This window comes from Oreochromis aureus, linkage group 11 (genome assembly GCF_013358895.1).
Source record: "Oreochromis aureus strain Israel breed Guangdong linkage group 11, ZZ_aureus, whole genome shotgun sequence".
Taxonomy (NCBI): Eukaryota; Metazoa; Chordata; class Actinopteri; order Cichliformes; family Cichlidae; genus Oreochromis; species Oreochromis aureus.
Window position 1 is genome coordinate 37,918,012 of NC_052952.1, and position 23,784 is coordinate 37,941,795.

At 42.7% G+C, this 23,784-nt stretch overlaps 1 protein-coding gene across 6 annotated transcripts in view; it reads right to left on the reverse strand.

The window, feature by feature from the left end:
• LOC120442493 (collagen alpha-4(VI) chain-like) overlaps positions 1-23,784 on the reverse strand; it is a 44,107-nt gene that overhangs the window by 13,695 nt on the left and 6,628 nt on the right. For 2 of the 6 annotated variants that reach the window (XR_005614724.1, XM_039618983.1), the window contains exons 1-3: positions 15,625-16,685; positions 15,467-15,551; positions 13,408-13,490 (exon numbers count right to left, since the gene is read on the reverse strand). Coding sequence is in view for 5 of the 6 variants with exons in the window: in XM_039618983.1 (XP_039474917.1) it covers positions 13,408-13,490; positions 15,467-15,551; positions 15,625-15,985 (529 nt within the window). In the remaining variant the exon portion in view is untranslated. Of the gene's footprint in view, positions 1-6,149; positions 6,365-13,407; positions 13,491-15,466; positions 15,552-15,624; positions 16,686-18,293; positions 18,545-23,784 lie in introns of those variants that run through there. The other 4 variants (XM_039618985.1, XM_039618987.1, XM_039618984.1 and 1 more) reach the window with 4 other exon arrangements.

The window sequence follows — 23,784 nt, forward strand, 5'->3', positions numbered from 1 at the left end:
TGTTAGCATTAAATCATATATCAAAACAACCAACTTGGCAGTCTATTTAAGCTGCAAAGCATTTCGACCCCTCCATCACTCCTGCATCCATCTGCATGTGTCATATTTGTAATGTGATTCTTGTGTTTAAAGTTCTGCTTATTTCTTCTTTAATTTTCTTTAATATTTGGCAGAAAAACAACTAAACAGAATCTGATCGATCTATATTAAACTTCATCCTTTAAGAGTTCAGAGCTCAGCAAATAAATTTAAAGACTTTCAGCAAGCCTGGCTAATGAAAGCAGAGCTGGGTACGACTGAAGACTCAAAAAAGCCTTCTTGTCTTTTCCTTGACCTTATGACGTCAAAGAAAGATGTGGGGAACTCATGAGTACCACTGTGCTCAGCTTCACTCTTGTCTGCTTAATAATGTCACAGCAATTGTTTCTTACATGTAGCTGCTTTGTTGAAGCATAACTCAGATACTTGTCCCTCTTACCATGTTGTTTTATGTAGACTGTATAACCAAGCATGACATGAAATGCTTGTATTAAGAAATGTTGCTTACACTGCTGTTCATTCATATTTTCCATCCATTTTACTAAGGCTTTCAACATTTATGCTGAAAGACCGAGTATGACTGCATTTCACCGAATTAAAAAAAGCTACATTTATAAGCCCATGTTACAAAACACTTCACACAAGAAAAGAACTTCAGAACAAGCTAAGCTGAGCTGTTATTATGGCTGCCATGGAGATACTTTCAGGTCCCTTCATTCAGTTGGGAATCTAAGAAAAACTGACTACTCTTTCATGGTTCTTTCCCACCTTTATCCATCCATCCATTGTTGGGTAGCAATCTAAGCAGACAAGCCCAGATCGCCTCTCCCCAGCTCATCTGAGGGTACACCAAGGTGTTCCCAAGCCAAACGAGGGATATAATCCTTGGTTGGTTTGACCTACTGGGACCTCCTCAGAAAGTCAAACCACCTCATTTAGAAGGTAGACGCCCAAACCACATCTACTGGCTCTGATGGATTTGAAGGAGTAGAGGCAATATTCTGAACCTCTTCCAAATCGCCAAGCTCCATAAAGGTGGGAAAGAACCATGAAAGAGTAGTCAGTTTTTCTTAGATTCCCAACTGAATGAAGGGACCTGAAAGTATCTCCATGGCAGCCATAATAACAGCTCAGCTTAGCTTGTTCTGAAGTTCTTTTCTTGTGTGAAGTGTTTTGTAACATGGGCTTATAAATGTAGCTTTTTTTAATTCGGTGAAATGCAGTCATACTCGGTCTTTCAGCATAAATGTTGAAAGCCTTAGTAAAATGGATGGAAAATATGAATGAACAGCAGTGTAAGCAACATTTCTTAATACAAGCATTTCATGTCATGCTTGGTTATACAGTCTACATAAAACAACATGGTAAGAGGGACAAGTATCTGAGTTATGCTTCAACAAAGCAGCTACATGTAAGAAACAATTGCTGTGACATTATTAAGCAGACAAGAGTGAAGCTGAGCACAGTGGTACTCATGAGTTCTACATCTTTCTTTGACGTCATAAGGTCAAGGAAAAGACAAGAAGGCTTTTTTGAGTCTTCAGTCGTATTCCAGCTCTGCTTTCATTAGCCAGGCTTGCTGAAAGTCTTTAAATTTATTTGCTGAGCTCTGAACTCTTAAAGGATGAAGTTTAATATAGATCGATCAGATTCTGTTTAGTTGTTTTTCTGCCAAATATTAAAGAAAATTAAAGAAGAAATAAGCAGAACTTTAAACACAAGAATCACATTACAAATATGACACATGCAGATGGATGCAGGAGTGATGGAGGGGTCGAAATGCTTTGCAGCTTAAATAGACTGCCAAGTTGGTTGTTTTGATATATGATTTAATGCTAACACTGATAGAATAGAATAGAATTCAACTTTATTGTCATTGCACATGCACAGGTACAGGGCAACGAAATGCAGTTTGCATCCATCCAGAAAGTGCTTTAGCCGTGATATAGATATATTACAATATATATTAGCAATAATAGAGATGTGTAAGTATATTACAGAAATGGGTCTATTATGGTATGTTATAATGTACACAGTGTGAAGTATGTTATAAATATTCTATAACTATAAGTATGTACAGGCTATGAACAGGATATAAATATGAAATAAAAACTATACAGAAATATGAGATATACAGTTATACAGAATGTGAACTATGTAAGTTATAAACAGTTGTGGGATTAAAATTATCGTATGTACAGAATGATTATTTACACAGAACTATACAGTAGTGGTAAAGTGCTAGTGGTGTGTGTGTGTGTGTGTGTGTGTGTGTGTAGGTGGTTGTGGGTGTGTGTATGTTCAGTCCATGAGTTTAACGTGGGTCAGATGTCAGGAGGCAGAGTTCAGGAGTCTGACAGCTGTGGGGAAGAAGCTGTTCCGGTACCTGGTGGTCTTAGTCCGAGGCTCCTGTAGCGCCTCCCAGAGGGCAGGAGGGTGAAGAGTCCATGTGATGGGTGACTGGGGTCTCTGATGATTTTCCCAGCCCTTTTCAGACACCGCTTCCTGTAGATGTCCTTTATGGCAGGAAGTGGTGCTCCGGCGATGCGCTGGGCAGTTTTCACGACCCTCTGCAACGCCTCCGGTCCGAGGCAGAGCAGTTCCCGCACCAGACTGTTATACAGTTGGTCAGGATGCTCTCGATGGTGCAGTGATAGAAGTTCACCAGGATGTCTGAGGACAGGTGGTTCTTCCTCAGAGTCCTCAAGAAGAAGAGGCGCTGGTGAGCCTTCTTGACCAGCTTGGAGCAGTTGGTCGTCCAGGTGAGATCTCGGAGATGTGGACTCCCAGGAACTTGAAGCTGCTCACACGCCCACAGCCGCCCCTTAATGTGGATGGGTGGATGTGGGTCAGCATTCCTCCTGTAGTCCACGATGAGCTCCTTGGTCTTCTCAGTGTTAAGCAGCAGGTTGTTTGTGTCGCACCACTCAGCCAGACGATCCACCTCCTCCCTGTAGGCGGTCTCATCGTTGTCACTGATGAGGCCAATCACCGTGGTGTCATCTGCAAACTTAATGATGGTGTTGGAACCATCAGCAGGTCTGCAGTCGTGGGTGAAGAGGGAGTAGAGGAAAGGGCTCATCACACAGCCCTGTGGTACACCGGTGTTCATTGTGATTGTTGATGAGCAGCGGTTATCCAGCCGGACATGTTGGGGCGGTTGGTCAGGAAGTCCAGTAACCATTTGCAGATGAGGGAACTGATGCCCAGGTCTGTCAGTTTCCTGATGAGTTGTGAGGGTGGATTGTATTGAATGCTGAACTGAAGTCTATAAACAGCATTCTGTGTTGTTGTTGTCCAGGTGTGAGAGGACAGAGTGCAGTGCGATGGAGACTGCATCCTCTGTGCTCCTGTTCTGGCAGTATGCAAATTGGTGGGGGTCCAGGGTGGGGGGAGACAGGATTTGAAGTGTGCTAAGACCAGCTGCTCTAAGCACTTAGTGATGATGGTGAATGCCTATTAGATGAAGAATTGATTGAAACATCCTGCTACTTAACTATAAAAAGCTCACGTGTAGTAGCCAAGCTTTCTTTGGGTGTCTTTGTCTGCAGAGCTGACTGCTGCTATACATCAGACCATGCTCGGAAGACAGGTAGATAATATCAGCTGTCGCTCCAGGACAACTGCAAGCTATTTACTATACCGAGCAGGCGGTGCCAGACTGTTGTAGAGACATCATAAGGGAACGATATGGCTCAGAGAATCCTGAAATGTAATCTATGGGTGGATTTTGCAATTGTACAGATGGTGTTAGAAATATAACTTCCAGGAGAGAAGAAAATGTTTCCAAGCATATCAGATATGACAGGTTATTCTATGCATGCAGTGTTTATGTTCCAACTACCGTAAAAATAAATGTTATCCGAGAAAATGCTTTAAAAATTACAATAGTGGTTGCTCATATAAAAAAAAAAGTGTAAAACAAAGAGGTCAGATACAGACAGATGTGTATAAGTAATGTGTGTCAACTTAAAGATTTGCCTTAACCTCCTAGGACCTGGCATCCACATATGTGGACATCACATTTTGGGATATTTAGATCAAAATACTCAATTTTGCTCTACAAGGGCCTGATATCCACTTATAAGGACATTATATTGCTACTGTTCTATCGGAATTTTAAATGATTATCCTAATATGTGGCTCTCAATTTTCTTAGAAACAAAAATTAGGTAAAAAAAAAAATCTGGTAATTCTTTGTTTTTACATTCATCGGGTCCCAATTTGCCCAAATATCAAAGAGAAATTAAAAATGCATGCTGTGGAAGAGTTCGGGTCTTAGGAGGTTAAGTTGACACATTATTTTCTATTCATTGCTCTGAATGATGTCAGTAAAAAGCAGATATCCCTTATATCTGCTGTTTTTAAGGCAGACAGCTTTGGCTCCTCCCACCTACTGTTCAACTCTTTTGTTTACCAGGGGCAGCAAATCAGGAGATAGCTGGTTTAAAGGCAGTGGAAGGGGTAATAAAACAATTTCTTTCAGACATAAGGTCAAGTTTTTTTTTTTTTAATTTTGAGTCATTCTCAGCTATTCCAAGAATAGAAAATATGGGGCTAAAATGAGCATAATTGGTGTCCTTTAAAACACTGGGACATCTCTTCTTTTATCTCAGTTCTTGCCTCATTCGTGGTCACATAGCTTTACTCATTCGATAAAAATGTAAATTGCGATTATTGGTCAGTGGAAACTTAACTGTTAGGTTTTAAAAAATGTACAGACACTCAGGTTTTCAAAGGAAAGCAGCAGCAATCTGGCGAGCATGTGGAGAATAGAGAGGATTCTGAAACACCAGTGACCTTTAAAGTGTTAGTCGGCTATTACATGCTGCGTGATCCGTAAGCATCAGGCTGCCTTATGGAACTCTGGGGTTCTTGGCTGTGAGCATTTTGGGTGCAAATACATAATAATTGGACAAGTAATGTGCAACCACATGCCGGCAGGCAAACAGTCTTGATATTAAAGATGCCATTATTCATTTATCAGCCTCACCCTCCTCTTTTTATCCTTTTTTAAGTAAGTAAATAAACAATTTAAAAATATAATTCCACACAATCATGGACCGGGACCTGCACATTTGCATGATTTCACTTCTAGCCTGAGTGCAAACTGAAGTCCAGCTGATTCCAGTGATGTTTCAGTCTCAAAGCTATCAGTTGTCTTGACTGAAAGTATGAAGACGCACAGTAACAATGTAAATATAATATCTTAACTGAGCTTAGACCAGTGTTGTGGTCGTTACTTAAAAGCAGTAAAGTATTACACGTTACTTGTTACCTTTTTAAAAAGTAATGCATTACATTACTCTCCAGAGAAAGCAGTTTGTTACACTACTCGTTACATTACTTTCACTTTACTCCATAAAATGACCTGAAATATGCCGTCACATGATTAGCAGTTAATAATATAAATCTTAGGCTGCAGTCCCACGCACCAGCAGAAATTCCTATCCAATCGAGGACACACATAGAATGTTTTTTTTAATATTTACACAATTAAATATTACCGTGATCATTACTGTCATTTCTACCATAGAAACATGAACAAATGGAAACAGAGGCTGCGAGACTGACTGCCCATCATTGCCTTTGTTACCTGTTCAAGTTCAGGCTGCTGCTGCTCGGCTGGAGTCGGCATGCACTCAACTTTATCATCACTCTGGGTTCTTGGCTAGAGTGATGATAAAGTTGGCACTGTGCACTTAGCACTGTTGCCTCACAACAAGAAGGTCCTGAGTTGAATTCCACCATCAGGCCGGGGTCTTTCTGTGGAGTTTGCAGGTTCTCCCCATGTTTTCATGGGTAGAACCCTGCCTCTCGCCCCTAAGACAGCTCGGATAGGCTCCAGCCCCTCCTGCGACCCTGCAAAGAATAAGCGGAAGAGAATGGGTGGATACATTTTGCCCTGTTATTTTGATTTTTTAGACATTTAAGCTATAAAATTGTGCAAAAAGTGTTCAAATGCTGCATACAAAATAACTAGAATGTAAGAAATGTGTGTGATGCTTAAAACTCAAGGGAGAGGACCCTCAGACTCCCGGGTAATGTGGCTCTCCCATCTCACAAGCTTTAGACTACTCTGAGGAGTCCCAAGGTATCAGCTAACATTAGCAACACTGATTAGCAAGCCACATCCACAAGTTGTATGGGTGTGTACACAGGTACAGGTAGCAGGCACAGTCTGTGGGGACTGACTCACCTCAAGTGGTTGTTAGAGGAACTGTCAGTGCCTGGCACCTCCATGTTGGGTTCATTTCTAAGCTTGGTCCACACTTAGTGCCTGATAACATCTTTAGGAACTGGAAACCAGATGAACTGATCATCGCTGAACCACACAGACAACAAACTTTCAGTCACTGTTTGATTTCAGCCATAAATAAACATTTAATAAGTTGCGATGCCATTTGAATTGATAAGCATGGAGCAGCTGTTAATCCACACTGTCAGGTTTGCTGCAGTATTAAACCCACACGGTGCTCCTGTTTGAAATGAAATGCTTCACCTCCAGAAAACCATCTGGGTGAAAAAATTCAAATGAATGCTGTAAATATATGTACATTTCAACCTGCCTCTTAGATTTGAGCGACTTAACTTGAGTGAGGCTGGTTGATGCTCAGATTACTGCATTTATTTATTTTTTAAACTTATAAGCCTCATTCACCTCTGCTATAAATCACCACTTGAGATATCTGTCATCAATAAAAAGATTTCCTCTCTGATTTTCCTCCCTTCACTGAGAATAAGTTATGTGTCCTGTTTTTATGCATTCCCTTAAAACACTGTTACCATTTTATAATTTCCTGAATCTAATTTCCTGAATCTATCCATCCTTAAGCAACATAGAGAGTTGCTTCAGGATCTGAATATTAACTATTGTTTGATTGGTTCAACAAAATATCAGACACAGCCATTAGATATGTTTTTTAGGCTTCGTTAGCATTGATGTCTTCTGCCTTTTCCTGGGTATTTGTTGGTTTCTGTGCAAGAGATGGGCTTTTCAAAGGCCCAATACATCTGCTTTGGTTTGTTTCAAGCCCATCTGGTGCAAATTTCCAGTGCCAAAGGGTAGTTGAAGCATAAGTTGAATATTGATTAGCACAGAAGATACAGTGGCTTGCAAAAGTGTTCGGCCCCTTGAACTTTTCCACATTTTGTCACATTACAGCCACAAACATGAATCAATTTTTTTGGAATTCCAGGTCAAAGACCAATACAAAGTGGTGTACACGTGAGAAGTGGAACGAAAATCAAACATGATTCCAAACATTTTTTACAAATAAATAACTGCAAAGTGGGGTGTGCGTAATTATTCAGCCCCCTGAGTCAATACTTTGTAAAATGTCTGTTTAAGCTAAAAAACTTGAAATATATACATCTGTATATTTTAACATAGATAAAATGTTTTGGAGTCACAATTTAAACACTGTTTGAATAATCAAAGAGATATTTATAAAGGACAGGCTTACTGTGAGCTGTATTGTCTCTTTGCATGAGACACACCAGAAAAGCTCTGTGCGGATAGCAAAGTCTGTGCTGTGGGAGTGTCTGGACCCTCCACGCCACACAACCTCGCACTGGTCCCCAGGGCACGGCAAACTTGTAAGCCCTAGTTCGGCTCCGAAAAAAAAAGATGCTCGAGTTGTTCTTGAGTCCCAACAACAACAAAAAAAAAAAGAGTTCTAATATGTTTTATTTTTAATGTTACTGCGTTAGCACAATTTAAAATCAAAAATGATTAGTCTCCTAAATGAATGGCATCTTGTTAGACCGGGACTTAAAAACTAATACATTGTTTTACATCTTGTGCACACTTCAATGAAACTTGAAAAGTGGGACACACGATATGGAGATGATGACTCGGCATTTGTTAGGGAGGCGTCTAAGTATAAAGAGGAGCAATTCCCATTCATGTACTCTGCAATGTGCATTGTGTCCTTGTAACGTGTTTACTTTTTTCTAAATAAATAGCTGTGAAAAAACCCTTCAAAGTTGAGGTAAGTATTCACCATGTTTTTTATTATTAGGGTCAAATTTCTCTTTGTGTAAAAATTAAGCCAACATCCAAGTGTCAAAGGTCGGTTCTAAAAAACAAGTCAGTCCCTGAAGCTTATTTGTGCCACAGATGCTAATTCAGTGACTGTGTGTAAGGAATGTTTTGGGACCTGTCTGATCTTAAAAAACTAACTTTGTTGTTACAATATTGGGGAAAGTTTTAACGGCTGATCATGGAGCAGGATGAAGGTCAAAGGGAAACTCCCTGCCACGCTCCGGTTATGCTTCCATCCGCGTAGTCATCTGACCGGTCCGTATATATCGCCCCTCCTGACCCGGAGTGGTATATCGTGTTGTAGAAAAGTTTGTTCGATTCGCTCTCTCTCTCTCACTCACTCTTACCAAAATAATAAATTCTCTGGGGTTTTTTTTTTTTCTCATACGTTTATGGTACGAGACGGAGGAAGCATCCCGATCTCTCGGAGGTAATTGACCGGGATGAACCGGCGATCGTCTGACTCCTTCTTGATGTGCGTAAAACAAGGCCGTTTTCTTTTAGGGTTTCTGTCTATTGAGAAAACCCATTGTAAAAGTAGCTCAAAAAAAATGAAGAAAAACGTTTTACTTTGGTCTGAGAAGGAGTGGCTGCACAAAACCAAAATACCTGGTGTTTTAATTGTTTAAGTAAGGCCGATTTCTGAATATGTGCGCTGCGCTTTTTTTCCTCTAAGGTTTACATATACGAGGTGGGTGGTCTGTAGGTTACAAGCGGATAGAAAGTTCTTCTTTTCATTACAAGCGATGGTGTAGCCTGCCTCCACCCCACTCTATAAAAATGCAATTTGTTGCTAGGCAGATAATCTTAAAGGTTTTTTATTGCGTCTGTAATATATGAAAGTAAAATACTATTGAAAGAAATGGTTCTCTACAGCCAATAGGAAGTCACTATTTTCTTTTCTCATTACAAGCGCTGGTGTAGCTTACCTCTACCCGGCACTATATATGTGTAAATATATATATATATATATATATATATATATATATGTATATATATATATATATATATATATATATATATATATATATATATATATATATATATATGTATATATATATATATATATATATATATATATATATATATATATATATATATATATATATATATATATATATATATATATATATATATATATATATATATATATATATATATATATATATATATATATATATATATATATATATATATATATATATATATATATATATATATATATATATATATATATATATATATATATATATATATATATATATATATATATATATATATATATATATATATATATATATATATATATATATATATGTAATCCGTTACTAGTCAGATAATCTCAAAGTTTTTTATTTTATTGTGCCTGTCATATAAGAAAGTAAAATACATCCGCTATTGTAAAAAGAAATACTGAGAAAATTGTCATAATATTTAAACAGAATTCAAACTGCTGTCTGTGGAAAACTAACTGCTGCTCTGTCTCTCTATACAGCACTGACTCAACAGAAATCTGATGCTTCACCCCAGGAACCATACCCCCCTCTCTGATCCCCAGATCTCTTCCCCGTCCAAGTACAGAGGGCTGCAGAATGAAAGGATCCATCTTGCGTCTGTGCATAGTGCGCCCTCCTCTCTGTTTTTATTCTCCTCCCTCCGCAGACCCCCCTCCCTCTAAAAACTTTTTTTTTATTTTTTTTCTCACAACAGGTGGCGCGATTATGGATCATATTACACACTTCCTGTGGGGGAGGGGAGGGGTCAAAAGGTCAAGGCTAGGGTCATCAATCAAATTTTGACACAAGGTGCGGATGCAATTCGACACGCTTAGGGATCAAATTACACACTTCCGGTGGGGGAGGGGAGGGGTCAAAAGGTCAAGGCTAGGGTCATCAATCAAACTACATTCTTCAGTGACACAAGCTGTATACCTATTTTTTACCAGGGTTTGACGAAGAATGATGTTCAGTTATTTCATAAGGACAGTTTTAGGTTTTCTTTGCAGAGATCTGATACCGGGATTCCAGCTGCTGCGAGCGGACAGGACGAGAGACAGCAGTAAGAGGAAAGGAGGGGGACTGGCAGTGTTTGTGAATGACAGATGGTGTAACCCCGGGCACATCACTGAAAAAGAACAACTCTGCAGCAGAGACATTGAGCTGTTAGCCGTTAGCATTCGTCCGTACTACCTGCCCCGGGAATTCTCGCATGTTATCGCGATAACAGCGTATGTCCCCCCCTCAGCCAACCCGGATGCAGCCTGTGACTCTCTCCACTCTGTGGTCAGCAGACTGCAAACACAATCTCCGAGAGCCCTTCTCATAATATCAGGGGACTTCAATCATGCCTCACTGGACTCCACACTGCCCACCTTCACCCAGTATGTGACCAGCCCAACCAGAGACAATAAAACACTGGACTTACTGTATGCCAATGCAGAAGAGGCATACAGTTCATCACCTCTCTCTCCCCTGGTCAGATCTGATCATAACATAACCTGGTGCACCTCGTCCCTGTGTATGAGCCCTTAGTGCGCAGGGAGCCACCAGCCACCCGCACAGTACAGAGATGGTTGGAGGAGAGCGAGGAGGCTCTTAAGGATTGTTTTGAGTCGACTGTGTGGGAGGTGATCTGTGACGACCACGGAGAGGACATCGACAGCCTTACTACATGCATTACTGACTATATTAATTTCTGTGTGAACAACACCGTACCTACCAGGACTGTGCGGTGTTTCTCCAACAACAAACCTTGGATTACCCCAGAAATTAAAGCTGTCCTCAAGCAGAAGAGGAGGGCCTTCAAATCCAAAGACAAAGAGGAGTTGAAAAGGGTGCAGAGAGAGCTGAGGGGACTGATAAGGAATGGGAAGGACAGCTACAGGCAGAAGATGGAGAACCAGCTTCAGCAAAATAACGTTGGTGAAGTCTGGAGAGGCCTCAGAACCATCTCAGGCCACAAACATCAGAACTCTCTGCCTGGGAGGGATGTGAGGTGGGCAAATGAACTGAATCATTTCTTCAACAGATTTGATTCAGCCATGAGGCAGTCTCCAACATCGGCTGCAGACTCACCCACCCCCACTGCTGCTGTTCCACCTCTGACACCTCAGACACTTCACACCTCCTCTATTCACCCTGCTCACTCCTCCCCACCCCCAACAACAGCATCCAATACACACTCAACACAAGGCTCCAGCCTGTCTCTCTCAACCACCCAGGTTAGGAGGGAACTGGGGAGGATTAAAGCCAAGAAGGCAGCGGGTCCAGATGGCATCAGCTCGAGGGTCGTCAGGTCCTGCGCAGACCAATGGTGTGGGGTGATGGAGCACCTCTTCAACCTGAGCCTGAGGCTGGGAAGAGTCCCACAGCTCTGGAAAACCTCCTGTGTTGTTCCAGTGCCAAAGACTTCACGCCCCAAGGACCTCAACAGCTACAGGCCGGTGGCTCTGACATCCCACCTGATGAAGACCCTGGAGCGGCTGGTCCTGGCTCAGCTTCGGCGCCTTGTGAGCTCATCACTGGACCCACTTCAGTTTGCCTACCAACCTGGCATTGGAGCGGATGATGCCATCATTCACCTCCTACATCGTTCCCTCGCTCACCTGGAGACCGCTGGGAGCACTGTGAGAATCATGTTCTTTGATTTCTCCAGTGCCTTCAACACTATTCTTCCCTCGGTCCTGAAGGACAAGCTGGAGAACTCAGGAGTGGACCATCACCTCACTACCTGGATTCTGGACTACCTCACTAACCGACCACAGTATGTGAGGACTCAGGGCTGTGTGTCGGACAGGGTCGTCTGCAGTATGGGGCCCCACAGGGAACGGTTCTGGCTCCGTTCCTCTTCACCATCTACACTGCAGACTTCTCCCACAACTCCACCCAGTGCTTAGGGGGAGAGAGAGAGGGGAGGGGGATTTTGCTGTGGCTGCACCCAGACTGTGGAACAGTTTACCCCCTCACATCAGATTCTCCACAAGCCTAGGAACTTTTAAAACTGCTCTTAAAACTCACCTCTTTTCATTGGCTTTTAGCAAGGTTTAACCTTGTTTTAATTTATTGTTTTATCAGTGAGGTATTTTATGTACCTGTGTTTTATAGTATTTTATATTTGTATTTTATTGTACAGCACTTTGGTCAGCCTTGGTTGTTTTTAAATGTGCTTTATAAATAAACTTGACTTGACTTCCTGCAGAAGTTCTCTGATGACTCTGCAATAGTCGGCCTCATCACTGATGGGGATGACAAGGAGTACAGAGGACTGACTCAAGACTTTGTGGACTGGTACCAGCAGAACTTCCTCCAGATCAAGACCAGTGAAACCAAGGAGCTGGTGGTAGACTTCCACAGGCACAAGCATCCTGCACTGCAGCCACTGAACATCCAAGGTATGGACATTGAGGCTGTGGACAGCTACAGGTACCTTGGTGTTCATCTGAACAGCAAACTGGACTGGACTCATAACTCAGACGCCCTCTACAGGAAAGGGCAGAGCAGGCTGTACCTGCTGTGGAGACTCAGGTCGTTTGGAGTGGAGGGCCCACTCCTGAAGACCTTCTATGACTCTGTGGTGGCCTCAGCCATCTTTTACGGTGTGGTCTGCTGGGGCGGCAGCATCTCTGCTGGGGACAGGAAGAGACTGAACAGGCTGATCCGCAGGGCCAGCTCTGTTCTAGGATGCCCTCTGGACCCAGTGGAGGTGGTGAGTGACAGGAGAATGGTGGCTAAGCTGTCATCCCTGTTGGACAACATCTCCCACCCCATGCATGAGACTGTGACAGCACTGAGCAGCTCCTTCAGTGGGAGACTGCGGCACCCACGGTGTGGGACGGAGAGATTTCGCAGGTCTTTCCTCCCCACTGCTGTCAGACTCCACAACAAAGACTTTTGCAGCTGATCAAACACACACATCCACAAATGTGCAATAAGACTGCTATATGTGCAATTCTTCTTCTGACGAAGTTGTATTTTTTTATTTTCCTACTCAGTTGTATATAGTATTTCTATTTTATTCTATTGTATATGGTATTTTATTTTATTGTATTTTATTGCATTCCAGTGTTTTTATAATTTCTGCTACATAACTTTGCACTTTACTGTAACAAAACAAATTTCCCACCTGTGGGACTAATAAAGGTCATCTTATCTTAAGTCTACAGTACACACGGCTCATCGAGCTCATCTTGGATAATGACGCACTGACTGTGTGTGTGTGTGAGTGTGTGTGTGTGTGTGTGTGCGTGAGTGTGTGTGTGTGTGTGTGTGTGTGCGTGAGTCAGTGTGTGTGTGAGTGTGTGTGTGTGTGTGTGTGTGTTCTACCTGACTGTGAGTCGTCTCCTGTGTTCACAGTGCTGTTGATGCTCGTCGTTTGCTCCTGAAACTCCAGCTCTGCCTCACTTTGACTGGACACAGAGCAGAAGAAACTCGCTGAGTCATCACCAGTATTTTTCTGGATGATACATTTTAACAGCCAACTTCAGTTTATAGTCAGAAGTCCATCTTCCCACTGAAGCAGACAGACTAAATGATTTTAATAATTGTTTGCTTACACTTTAGAGACTGAGAACCATGACAGGCTTTTAAAATGCAGCTCAGGGCAATAAAAATAGAAAATAAAAAAATCTATTTCACATCACTCTGACTAATCAGATGTGTCAAATTTCTGAGAAAGCCAGCCTGTCAAGGTCTGAACCAACTGTCTGAAGTAAGCTACTTGTGTTTTGTCTCGTCTTAAAAGCCCATGTTTTCCTGATTCATCAGTTTCTGGAAGCCTGAATATAATCCACCCACTGTTATCATCTTCAATGCCCTGTACCAACATAGAGCAGAGCAGCTATCTGAACGCTACTCCAACAGAGGTCGATTATCTTGTTAATAATTTTACCTCCTCACTACGTACGACTCTGGATACTGTAGCTCCTGTGAAAACTAAGGCCTCAAATCCAAAGTCCCTGACTCCGTGGTATAATTCTCAAACACGTAGCCTAAAGCAGATAACTCGTAAGCTGGAGAGGAAATGGCGTGTCACAAATTTAGAGGATCATCATTTAGCCTGGAGAAATAGTTTGCTGCTTTATAAGAAAGCCCTCCGCAAAGCCAGAACATCTTACTATTCGTCACTGATTGAAGAAAATAAGAACAACCCCAGGTTTCTCTTCAGCACTGTAGCCAGGCTGACAAACAGTCAGAGCTCTACTGAGCCAACCATCCCTTTAACGTTAACTAGTAATGACTTCATGAACTTCTTCACAAATAAAATTTTTATCATTAGAGAAAAAATTACCAATAATCATCCCACAGATGTAATATTATCTACAGCTACTTTTAGTACCATCAATGTTAAGTTAGACTCTTTTCTCCAATTGATCTTTCTGAGTTAACTTCAATAATTAATTCCTCCAAACCATCAACGTGTCTTTTAGACCCCATTCCTACAAAACTGCTCAAAGAAGTCCTGCCATTAATTAATTCTTCGATCTTAAATATGATCAACCTCTCTCTAATAATCGGCTATGTACCACAGGCCTTCAAGGTGGCTGTAGTTAAACCTTTACTTAAAAAGCATCTCTAGACCCAGCTGTCTTAGCTAATTATAGGCCAATCTCCAACCTTCCTTTCATATCAAACATCCTTGAAAGAGTAGTTGTCAAACAGCTAACAGATCATCTGCAGAGGAATGGCTTATTTGAAGAGTTTCAGTCAGGTTTCAGAGCTCATCACAGCACAGAAACAGCTTTAGTGAAGGTTACAAATGATCTTCTTATGGCCTCTGACAGTGGACTCATCTCTGTGCTTGTCCTGCTAGACCTCAGTGCTGCGTTCAATGCTGTTGATCATAATATCCTATCATCTTCCTCCCCTCGTCCCCAGATGGCCGCCTCTCCCCGAGCCTGGTTCTGCCTGACGTTTCTTCCTCATAAACGGGAGTTTTGCTTTCACAAGTGTGGTGAATGAATTAGCTGAATTTTTCTGATATTCTTGATGCATCTCAGAAAATATTACAGATAAATATAAATAAAGTTATTTCTCTGATGTGTCTTGGTGCTGAGCCCAGCACAAATCTAATCTGAACATTTATTAAAAAAACAGTCAGCCTAAATCAACAAACAAATACTTCCAGGACGTCTGCTCTTATCTGAGGCAAACAATTCCAGCAGTATCTTCCCACTGAAGACAGATTAATGAGAGGACGATGTATCTGTACACCAGATATTTGGCTGAAATGCTGCTCAATGAATCACTGACTCCATGTTGAACCCGGTCATCTAGTTTTACAGACTTGTTTCTGACCAGCTGGCCTTCGATGACAAAGCTGTGTGAGTCAGTGGAAGCTGTTCCCTCTGAGGCTCAGTGTGAGTCTGTAGGAAGTGTGTGTTACCTGTTTGTGTCCAGAGTGTCGTCTGGCTCTGACAGCTGGCTGCAGGTCAGTTTAAATGGGGGTGGAGGATAAGCGTTGAGTCCCTCTGAAATAAACCCAAACAGCCCGTCAGCATGTGTCTGGTTAGTGACGATAAGGAGATCTGAGCGCGCTCTTACTGTTGAGGGCGGAGAGGAAGACTCGGATGAAGCGTTGGGCGTAGCCCTGCTCGTCGGCCTTCAGCCTGTTGAATCTGATCAGGTGCTGCTGTGTCGGCACGCTGGCCAGCTCCTCCACCTCCCTGCGTTTATAACGATCACCCACCGCCACCACAAACAGCGCCACCCCCTCACACTTGGCCTTCTGGGAGATGTAGCGCAGCTTGGCCTGGTCCCTGTAGGCCGTCTTGGTGCCAACCACAGTCAGGACGGCCCTCTTGCTGCGCGGCTGGCCGGCCTTCAGCAGCACCTCCCTCAGGGTGTAGTCCAGCATCTGTCCCAGCGCCAAAGAGCCGCCCTGCTGCTGCATGTTCTGCATCATGTACGTCTTCACAGTTCTGGTAGGTCTGCAGGCCGAACTCCACCTTGGTGCTCTGTTGGACCAGAGCTACTCGGGCCTGGCGGCGGGGCTGTGGACTCACGGCCAGCTGCTCCACCACAGAGCTCAGCAGCTGCTGGGCACCGGTGTATTCATCGGCCTGGATCTCCCCGAAACTGTCCAGCACCATGACCAGGTCCACATCCACCTGCTGAGGCACCACTGGTTCCTGGATGAAGGCGCACTCCTGTGCACGCCTGCAGGGGTCTGCAGACACAACAGCAGCCACTGAAAAAACATTTATTCATTGCCGAGTTACAACCTAACCTGCAGGTATTATTTACCTCTTTAGTACAAATAAGTCATGTTACACAACAATGAAACTATAGATGTGAAAGTTAGCACCATCCAAACACCATGATGCACAAGCAGAACAAGGTACTGATTGGCCTATAATACTTTGGTCTGTTAAGAAAGATGAATGATTCAGTCTGCATTAATCAGCTAACAAAAGTTGCTAAGAGAGCAGGAAAATGTTTGTCTTAACTGTTGCCAGCTACTAACTCGGTTAGAGTTATTAGAATTGCAAAAAGATAAAAAAAACAAGTGGTATAATGAGTCACGATGTAGATCAGGGGTCCGTTCTTCGTACCTCGCTAAGTAAGTTAGCCGGATTTGATTGTTGACGATTTCGCGTGATCTTGGATCGTTCGGTTCTCCGAAGCTCATCCGGGACTTGCTGTCATAGCAACAGATCCGTAAGCGTAAACCTGCTCGGGAGCAGGCTTACTTTATGTAAACAGGATTAGATCGCGGCCACTCAGGTATGTCCGCTTCATTTATACGAAAGCAACAGCGATATTTCTCCACTGTTTTTCCATAAATAAATATTATCAATGTAACTAAAGATAATGCAGCATTTGATTCTTTTATTGATTTCATACAGATACATACAGGTCATTTCCTAAAAAAAGGGAAATGTAGTATTAATCATTCTATTACATGTAGTAGATCATGTCAGATGTAATTCATATTTTAGAGTAGTAATAGTAAATTACTACGTGCAATCAAGATGAGAGACCACGGCTATAAAAGCGAAGGTGGATTTGGGAAGTCTGTCGCAGCCATGTCCTGTCCGTTTGTACGCGAACAAGGAAGGTGCAAGATTGATAAGGAGAGTTTACAGAATTTAGCGTATATTGTGGGATAGACAGGATCCTTTAGCTCAGCGCGACGGTGTGCTCATAGAGAGATATCGATTTTCCCGTGAGGGTATTATTTACTTAACTCTCTCTCTCTCTCTCTCTCTCTATATATATATATCTCCCAACTTACTGTGCATGCTTCAGTCACCCCTTGCATGGGAACAGGTAAAAGTGATGGAGTGTTATGTAAAACTACACACAAAAAAACCCACAATGTCAATAAATGTCACAGTACAAAAAGGGGTGTGACGAGGGGGTGCAGGACCACCACCTGTCTTTATTTGCTCTGCCCTTTTCTTGGTTGCTGTTATAAACAAACAGATTATTCCAGGGTCTCTTGTCATAGACTAAAAGCAATATAAGTGATAAATATTACCATTCTGTGGAATATTCTTATATTTCACTTTTACTTGTTCCCATGTTCTAGTGGGTCCTGTTGTGGCTCTAATGTGAAAGAGGATATAATGTAATATAATATAATGTGGTATAATATAATATCACATGATATAATGTAATATCATGGATCACTTACGAGTTTAATTTGTCAGCAACTTTCTGCCAGCCCTCTCTCCTTGCTTTTGCAGCCTTTGCAGTGTTCCCCTGCATTTTAATTAAACTCTGAAACTCCTGAAATCCCTCAATCAAGAGTTCTTGGTCTGCTGCCGTCAAATACTGAGCGCGCTCCTTCGACATCTTCGCCGACCAATCACAGGGTTGCCGATCAGTGTTTCTACTATCGATGTGTAGCCCCTTTTAAGCCACCCAGTGATCTCACATTACTTCATCCAGCTGTACTAATCGTCAACAACAGGTGTGTTCGGAGAACCGGATTAGCGAGCTCAAAGTTAGCGCGATGATTTGATCTTGGATGTAGTAAGCGAGGTACGAAGAACGGACCCCTGGTGTAGACTCCCCTGGGTACAGCCTGTGGTATGAGGTCCAGTCGATAGCCTTGTCTTGTTCTAACTGCTTCAGACAGTCTATCACCCTCTTCCTGTAACCACTTCCTGGATCTCATTTCAGGGGCTCGTAAGTATTTTCGTCACTGAGCTGTGACAAAATTTTCTCATGATAGTCTTTCTGGTTTAGCAATACTGTGCACCTACCCTTGTCTGCTGGAAGGATGATAATGTTGTTTCATTACTAAGTGATGTGAGGGCCTTCCTCTCCTCCATGCTGATGTTGGATGCTGCGGGCTTTGCATTGCTGCCTCATCTGCAGAGTTGTTGTTATTTCGAATTGCTGTTTCTGTGGCTGTGATCAGTTCCACTAGCACAGCGGTCCCCAACCTTTTGCGCCACGGACCGGTTTATGTCCGACTATATTTTCATGAACTGGCCTTTAAGGTGTCGCAGATAAATACAACAAAATAAAACCAGTTACGGTACCAAAAAAAGAAGATTTTTTCATACCACACAGGAAAAGACCCAGGGAAACAGAGTTAACAATAAACATGATAAGAAAATAATGCTAAAAACTGATAAAAACCCTGAAAACCATAAATTTCACACCCAAGCCAACTATCGCGGCCCGATACCAAACGACTCACGGACCGGTACATGAGTGATTTGGTAGTAACCCTTTAGCAAGGATGTTTTTCTCTGCTTGGGAGAGCTGTCTGGCAGACAAATTCTTCACCCACTTGTCCACATCCTCGGTGTGGCATCCTCTCTTCTGGCTGCTGAGGACAATCTCCGTATTTTGCTGTGGTTTCCGACATACAACAAGTACGACAAACTTTCTTTGTTGCCTGGTCTTAGACTTCGTGTCCTGTGCTAGACAAGCCTTCTCAGTGAATTCAAACACCTTTCTAAGAGTATTCTCATCTAGAACCATCGTAAGTCTGTCAGATCCGCTCCTCTTTAGATTTTAGAACTGAACTCAGACATGGGAGGGGAGCTCTAAGGTCAGCATCTGGTGGCCAGGTCTGAGTTTATAAGAGCTGGCCTGGAAGAGTGAATCATGAAAAAATACATGGGCACAAGCACAAGTTTGGGGGGGGGACAAAAGTTTAGATTAACAAATCCAGCCATTCATGACAAAAGAACACTTTCAAAAATATGTGCAGACAAACTTAGTTTTGGACTCAGCTTTAGAGAAATGGTGAGCGGATATCAGGATGAGCAAGATGATGGCTGGGATGTTGGTAGAGGTATAGCAGCCTAATATTCTGACAGTGTAAACTATAACAGTTCCATTGTATGATCTTAATGTGTAGAAAAGGTAAAAAAAAAAAAAAAAAAGCATTATGTGTCAGTCTGGATTTTCTGTTTGTTTTAAGGCGTGAATATTTATTTGCAAATGTCGTCATCCTTTCAAATATGTCACAAATCTTACTGATTATCAGAAAGCCAAAAATGTCACAGGGAGGGGAGGGCAAGATGGCGCCTGTGTTTGGCTGTGCCGCTGCCTTCATCCATGTGTTTGTTTACTTTATATGTTATGAAGTGTTCTTGCTACAGTTTGTCCGGTGTCATCTCCTTTGATTTATGATCGCCATGCGTTACTGGCGATCAAATCTGCTATGGATAACTTTCAGAGTCAACGAAACGTGTTGACTCTGAAAGTTGTCAACACGCAGTTTTCCCACCGCCGCTGAGCGCGACGCAGCACCCAGTTTACCTCCACTCTTGCCGGTCAGCTCATTTTTGCTTCAGAGGCCTCATCGGAGGAAGCAGGGGAAGAGAGACGGCTTTCTTGTCCTGCTCCGTCGTCTTCGGAAAGAGGCAGATCTTCGGGGGCTTTATTCCTGGGCTGCTAGCGGTAAGATCCGCCTGAGACTTGTTGGAGCTGGATTAATCCCCACAACCCACTGTGTTTACCACCCAGGCTTTCACCTGAAAGCATGGAAAGCAATGCCTCATCGCAGCAGGAACCCCGTTTTGCTGCGCAGCTTACTGCAAATGTCAGGAAGCACTGTGTGGCAGTTACTCAGGCACGAGGTTTAAACACAAAGAACTCAGCTTTATTTGCTGGCAGGGTAAAGTCATTCAAAACTAAGCTACACTGGGAAAAATATGAACTACAATTTACAGAGAGGCACACGAGGAAACCCACAGCTTGAGAGAGACGCGACACTGACTCAGAGAAACACAGGGTTTAAATACACTGGGAAGTAACGAGGGAATGAGACACAGAAGGAGGGCACAGCTGGGAGAAATCAGAACTGACGAGACGAGGAAGCAAAGCAGAACACATTCACATAAGACACAGACCTTAACCAAAATACACAGAGGGAAATACTAAGCATGGAACACAAGAAACTAGACTCGAGGGAGTAACAAAAGACCAACCATGAGAACATAATTCACAATACCGAGTGACAGAAAACACAAAAATCTCAAAACATGCAAAGACACAAACCAAGAAACACAGACTTACACAGAACAGAGGGGGCACAGAGAAACATGAAGGGCAAGGGATCAAAACTAGAAACCATAGATTAACTCACACAAGTACAAAATACAAAAATCACAAGGAACTAAAAACGCTGGGTCAGGAGACCCAGGATCCTGACAGCATAGTACGAACTCTGTTCCTGGAAACTCTACCCCTGTCCCGGTGGGTCGCAGCGTTAAATGGATGTTAATTAATGCCCGCTCAATTGCCAACAAGTCTTATATCTTAAATGACTTGTTCTGTACGAAGAAGCTTGATTTTATGTTTATCTCTGAGACGTGGCAGCGTGAGAATGAAGTCTCACATCTTTTAGAGCTTTGTCCCGCTGACTGTTCTTTTCTCTGTGCACCTCGGATATCTGGACGAGGAAGTGGAACAGCGGTAATTTTTAAAAAGACATTTTTTATGCCAGATGATCTCCTCGAGCTGTTACAACTCTTTTGAGATGATTATGATAAAAATTGGACGAGAACAGCCCATATACGGCATTTTAATTTATCGTCCACCTGGGTCTGCTGCGTCTTTTCTGTCAGACCTACAAGAATTTTTAACTTCCACGATTAAACTGGGCAAGGTCATCATTGTTGGTGACTTCAACATTCATGCAGAGGACTCATCAAACAGTACCACTAAGGAGTTCCTGAGCATTATGGACTCTTTCAATTTTGTTCAGCATGTATCAGGTCCTACTCACACAGCTGGGCATACTCTGGACTTGGTCTTCACCTGTGGTGTTTCCCTTGACCACATGAACTTAAATGATGTTGTTTTAGCGACCATAAGTCAGTCTTTTTTAATGTATCTGTCAATTCAGAGTCTCTTCCCCAAAGTTTTATTAGGCGCAGGCGCTTTATTGATGACTCTGTCAATTTAAAGTTTTCTTCTCTTTTTAATTTTAAACCTCCTTCTGATGAGGTTGACATCCTTATTAATTCTTTTAATGAACACTGTCTTGCCATTCTTAATCAGGTTGCTCCTTTCAAAACTAGTCATTGCACTGTTAGTTCCTGCACACCATGGTTAAATAATCAAACCCGTGGTCTTCGACGCTCCTGTCGAAAAGCAGAGCGTCTCTGGAAGTCCACTGGGCTGGTTGTCCATCGGAAAAAATTCAAAGAACTTCTTCACTTATTTAATGAGTCAGTCAAAGAGGCCAGAGCCTCTTACTTCATTAATCTCATAAATCGTCATAAAAATAACCCAAGAATTCTATTTGATACCATCAACAGTATTGTTTCTCCTCCAACTCAGCATGCTGTGTTACTTTCTGATGAAGACTTCAGCACTTTCCTCAATTACTTTGTAAATAAGGTGATGGACTTGAGATCCAAAATCTCCTCAAGTGCCTCCCCTTATGAAGATGCCATTTGTTGTCCCGGGTCATTTACTTCATTTTCTCCAATCACACTCAATGACTTAATTGCAGTAATAGGTAAAATGAAATCCTCATCATGCTCCTTAGATATATTACCTCCCTCTGTCCTGTCTGGGACTCTCACCAGCATTGGTCCCACACTACTATCCATCATCAACAATTCACTGAGGCAAGGCTGTGCTCCGTCCTATTTTAAACATGCTGAGGTAACCCCTCTGTTAAAAAACAGAATCTAGATCCTACCTCCCCTAGTAGTTATCGTCCTATTTCAAGATTGTCATTTATAAGTAAATTACTAGAAAAAATTGTAGAAAATCAGTTCAGGTCCTTACTATGCCGATTGCAGATTTTTGACCCTTTTCAGTCTGGCTTTCAAAAGCAGCACTCTACAGAGACCGCTCTCTTAAGGGTCCATAATGATCTACTAATGGCACCTGATGCAGGAAATTGTTCCGTGATCATTTTGCTAGATCTCAGCGCAGCCTTCGATACCATCAACCACAAAATCCTACTCAACAGGCTGAAGGTTCTGGCTGGTATATCTGGCACCGCCTTAGACTGGTTTTCTTCCTACTTATCAGACGGGACCTTTTCTGTTAGGACTGATAGGTTCTCCTCCAACACTGCTGCCCTGACCTGCGGGGTTCCACAGGGTTCAGTTTTGGGTCCATTGTTATTTTCTTTTTATATGCTTCCTTTAGCTGGCATTATTCAGTCTTTTAGTGACCGGTCTTATCATTTCTATGCCGCTGACATTCAGCTGTATATGTCCTTTAAGCCTCATCAGCTGGATAGGCTGTCCACCCTAGTCCAGTGTTTAACTCAAATCTCTCATTGGCTTTCTGACAATTACCTTGTTTTAAACATGAACAAGACAGAGACCATGATCATAGCTCCTCCTGATCTATATTCTAAAATCAGTCAGGTTCTTCAATCAATCAATCAATCAATCAATCAAAGCTTTATTCGTCACATGCAGGTTGCCCTGCAGTGAAATGGGACCCCCCCGACCTTACACATACAACACAGACATTACATGGGGATACCGGTCGGAGATTGGTAGCATTAGAGAAAAAAACATTGAAATGTACATTACAATGGGAAAGTACAAGAGGAAAAAAAGAGACCCCTACTCATGCTGTGCTTCCATGGTAGGACAGCATGAGAACAGGAAACAAAAAAAAACTCCTCTGCACAAAAAAAGCACATGAATGTCCACAGCACAACATTATGAAGGACATGACAAGCCACGGGGTTGGGTGGGGGGTGAGGAGTCATCCGAAGCGAACACAGCAGCCGCCCTGCACAGCGCTATCATTCCAGCGCGGCACATAGACCCGCCGTGTTCCCCCGCAGGAAACAAGCATCGAAGGCGTTTGGAAAGGGAGGGGGAATCAGTGTTTGCTTATCAGTGTAAGTGTATGTGTGTGTGTGTGTGTGTGTCCATAGTTCAGCGGAGACAGTGTCCTTCGCCCTGCCAGGCTAAGTAAACAGTCTACCAGCCAACCCAGGTGGCCTTGCATGGGATGGGAAGGAACAGTCTCAACATAGTCGTTATCAGGGATTGTTTTGAGTGACAGGAGAATGGTGGCTAAGCTGTCATCCCTGTTGGACAACATCTCCCACCCCATGCATGAGACTGTGACAGCACTGAGCAGCTCCTTCAGTGGGAGACTGCGGCACCCACGGTGTGGGACGGAGAGATTTCGCAGGTCTTTCCTCCCCACTGCTGTCAGACTCCACAACAAAGACTTTAACTGATCAAACACACACATCCACACATGTGCAATAACACAAATGTGCAATAATCTTTCTGGCAACCG